The sequence below is a fragment of the Cryptomeria japonica genome, chromosome 10 (assembly GCF_030272615.1).
Source record: "Cryptomeria japonica chromosome 10, Sugi_1.0, whole genome shotgun sequence".
NCBI classification, from domain to species: domain Eukaryota; kingdom Viridiplantae; phylum Streptophyta; class Pinopsida; order Cupressales; family Cupressaceae; genus Cryptomeria; species Cryptomeria japonica.
In genome coordinates, this window is record NC_081414.1 from 191,394,120 (window position 1) to 191,398,494 (window position 4,375).

The window sequence follows — 4,375 nt, forward strand, 5'->3', positions numbered from 1 at the left end:
TAAATTTCATAATGAATTAGAAAGAACTTCAAGTCTCATCTACACAATACAAACTCCTAAAAAAATTAATCACAATTAAAATAAATTAAATCAAATTTAAAAAAATGATAACCACCTTCAAAATATTTTTTTAAAATATATTTTAAATAACTCTTTTAAAAATAAACATATTAATTTATATTAATAACATTCACTTTAAAATTATATAGTTATTTTATATTAATATTTCTTTACCATAAGCCGTGACCTCAAGCTATTATTAGGCGAAGTAAAAAAATAGCTAATTCTATCTTTAGAAATACATGTCGTCCATATAATTTGAAAAAAAAATGGTCTATAAATTTAGTGAGATCTTGCTTCAATAAATGTATTTTGTCTCTGTTTTTATAGTGTGGGTGAGTTTGCGTTGAAAATATGGATGGCAAAGACGATCTTCATCATAACCAGGGAGAAGATGAAGAATATACTTTTGATAAATATTTTTGTGATAGTGATGAACTTGAAGATGAAAACCAGGTAACTGATTTCTTTGAGCAGGAGCATCATGAGAAGAAGATAAACATATATACTGTTGTGAAGGAGGAAGATATATGCCAGCGCCAAGAAGAGCGAATGGCAAGTGTTTGCTCCATCCTATCCATCTCTAGAGATGAGGCTGTTATTCTTTTGCTTCACTTTGGGTGGGATTTCGAGAGGGTGATTGATGAGTGGCTTGTGAAGGAGGAGGACATAAGAAGAGATTTAGGGCTATTCAAAACTAGGGTTTCAGAGGTTGATCCAAATTCAGTGATGGAATGTGGTGTTTGCGGTGATAGTTTTAGCATCAATGGAATGAGAGGAGGCACTTGTGGGCATTATTTTTGTATTGGGTGTTGGCTAAACTGGATTCAAGAAATAATAGATCAAGCAGGAGCAAGATGTCTCAGACTGAAATGCCTTGAACCATTTTGTAAATGTTCTCTAGGTCAAGAAATGGTGCTTTCTTTATTGGTTTCTTGTGAGGAACGTTATCTAAAAATGTACAGACAGTACCTTGTTAGGTCGTATGTTGAAAGCAAGAAAACAATCAAATGGTGTCCAGCCCCTGGTTGTGAGTATGCTGTTGAAGTGGGTAATCATGGAAGTGGGTCAGGGTCATATGAGGTTACTTGTGAATGCTGTTATGAGTTTTGTTGGAACTGTTTAGAGGAAGCTCATGGTCCAGTAGATTGTGAGATTGCAAAAAAGAGTATGTTGGAGAACAATGATTTTGGGAAAACAGAAAACTGGAAGTTGGTTAACACAAAGCGTTGCCCCAAGTGTAATTCTGCCATTGAGAAAGGTGGAGGTTGCAGGCATATGACTTGTGTATTTCCATGTTGCTTTGAGTTTTGCTGGTTCTGCCTTGGCAATTGGTTCGACGATGATGCTCATTATGCCTGTGATTGGTATTACGATAGTTAAGATGATGTAGATGAACTTGAAAGAAAGAATTGTAGCTTAATGTGAAAACACAGGTGTCAACTTTCAGTGCAGCCAGTTTAATTGATGGCGTAATTGTCACTCCATTATTTTAATATATGACCATTCACTTCATGGACAGGAGCAGTGAGCGTGACTTGATTTGAGTTTCATCTGATTTCAATAATATTAATGGTGTAGAAATACGATCAAAATAAATTGCAAACTGTGAAAGGCAAGTAATTTGGAAATGAATTTGTAAACGAGAAGTCTGCCAAAACATTTAATAAATTAAATTAAAGGTCTGACATTAAATTACGTAGATTGACATTGGGCATACAGCTTACAGCATATTTCTTGCAAAATCCTCCTAGTGATGCATTTCAACTGAAAGCCAAGGAAATGAATAAGATGTAAACATTCTGTTAACAATCATTATCATGAGCAGGTAGCTAATATCAAGGGTTTACAAATTTTGAAGAGATCTTTTTAAAAATTGCCAAGAGTTTTCAAGATTGTATATTAATACCTATAATAATTCAAATTGATAGCAGTTTTTATTCAACAATTTTTTTTATTTAATTTGTATTAGTAAAATCCATAAAATATGTGGGGCATCCCTAATGGAATATATACTATCTGGCATATTCAAGAGAGTTTACCTGTCATCTATCAATTTTTAGTTTACGCATGTTTGTATGTCATTGTAGATGTCTCTCAACATAATTTTGACATTTAAACTTGGCAACATAGTGTTTAATTTTAATAAAAATTTGATCATTTTGACAAATATTCTAAAGTTGTAAAATAAACCCAAAATTATAAATTACTAAAAAATGTCATCACCTTACCTATCACCTAGATACTTTGAGTCATCTTCTAAAACTAACTTTATAACAAATGGGTTGCCCTACCATGTAGAATTTCTAAATGTAACACCTTTCTAACATCAAGCCTTCTAAAAGTTCTAAAAATAATGTTTCATTCAAGTGTAGAGAGGTTATTGCCACCACTCTTCATTCCACATGCATGGTACCAAATTTAGCAATTGTTTTAGTGCTTTTGTTGAAAAGTTTCATCAACCAAGGTAGCCAATGGGTTGAATGAAGTATAGTTTAGTTACGAACCTTGGTCTCTTCAAAATAATTAGACAAGATTAGGGAGGGGAACGGTGACAAACCAAACTAGTTCATAATAGAGATAGTTGTCCATATGTTGGATTTATTTATGTACTCTAACCTAGTTTTTACGGAGAGAAATTACTCACTATGGAAATGAAAGATGTCGATTATCTACCCAATATTGATTTGTGTGTTTTAAAAGGGAAGAGATCTACAACTCTATCCAAATTGATATATGCTAATAGTAAAAATTATTATTTTATTTATAGCATTTTCTTAGCTTCATATACTAACAAATATAGGGTTGAGGGTAAGTTGATTCTTTGAATTCATTACTACATAACAATATGTGTTGCAAAAATTGTTTCCATTCATTTTTTTACATTTAAATTCATATACTTTTATAATCAACAAAGTCTTTTAATGTCTTCCAAAAATTAGTATTACTAGCATACCTATATTTTAAAAAATATAAGTAAGATAAGCCGAGAGATATCAAATTATGAAAATATCTAATATTCATAAATAATAATAAAGAGTTTGTTAGTAACGAGTTTAAAAATAAATGGTTGAATAAATCATTCAAAGAATTTGAAAGGAATTCAAGAATGTAAGGAGTAACACAGACGAACAAAATGCATACATCACTGACTGTCCATTTTGTTAATTAGTCTTAGTTAACTATTTATGCAAAAATAATAATTCTCCGACAACATCTATAAAATAGTGCCAAAATAGAATTTATTCATATTTACAATGTGTAAATAGTTTTAAGAAAATTGCCAAATACAACTTCAAATCATTTTTGAATTAGTTAACCATTTATACACTCGCAATAACTCTCCATTTTCAATATCATCAAGAAGAGCTTGAACTTTAATTGTCACATTGTCCATATCATGTTCCGGATCTTGTCTAGCTTGATCATTCTCAACATGTTGATCATGCTCTACATGCTCTAAAGTTGAAATATGAAAGGTTACGTTAATTAATACACCAATTGCAATTAAATATGTTTAAAAGAATATTAGTTTGGTCCTCTTTACTTGATGGGGCCACATCATGTTCCTGATCTTGTCTAGCCTAATCATGCTCAACATATTAATAACGCTCTACATACTCTAAAGTTGAAACACAAAATGTTACATGAATTAATACACCAATTGCAATTAAAGATGTTTGATTGTATTAATCCATACTGTGTTTTGTATAGCACATGAATACATCCAGTACCGAGATGCACACCATGACTTTCATCTGCAGATTGTGCTCCACCCTCACCAGGTTACATTGCAATGTCATGTGCAATACTATTATCATTGCTTGCCTGTTTAAAACAAATAGGCACATAATTACTTTATGGTGAAGATTAATATTGAATAGATTGCACAAGTGTTCAATTTTAATAAACTTCATTGAGTTTATTTACCTATGTGTCAGATGTAGTGGAAGCTTGTGTTTGCCTAGTCAAGAGTATTAGGCATTCAACCACGAATACATAGCCTTGCTGGAAGGAAATCTTCAGGTCCTCTTCTATGGGCACTTTGTTGAATTCAGAGCCCTGCATTTTTTCATAAGATCATGAATTTTGCTTCTATGGTGTGATAAAACCAAAATTGTTTGCAATTTATTATTTGGATGCAATATTTCATTTATTGATACTTACAATTCATGTGGCTAATTTCATATAACCACTAGCGCCAAGTTTGTGATATGGACACCCTAGTTTTGTTGGAATCTACCAAGCAACAAATGACATTTCTTGGGGAGATTTCAGAGAAGCGTCTTTTGATGGTTTTGGAACCAAAGCATCC

At 32.0% G+C, this 4,375-nt stretch overlaps 1 protein-coding gene across 1 annotated transcript; it reads left to right on the top strand.

Moving 5' to 3' along the window:
• Positions 1–414: 414 nt before the first annotated feature.
• On the top strand, positions 415–1,443 carry LOC131079186 (probable E3 ubiquitin-protein ligase ARI8). Its single transcript, XM_058017091.2, has one exon. The coding sequence runs from the start codon at positions 415–417 to the stop codon at positions 1,441–1,443; it is 1,029 nt and encodes a 342-aa protein (XP_057873074.2).
• The last annotated feature ends 2,932 nt before the right edge of the window (positions 1,444–4,375 follow it).

Coding starts and splice junctions, on each gene's coding strand:
- LOC131079186 (XM_058017091.2), top strand. CDS start 415: ATGGATGGCAAAGACGATCTTCATCATAACCAGGGAGAAGATGAAGAA.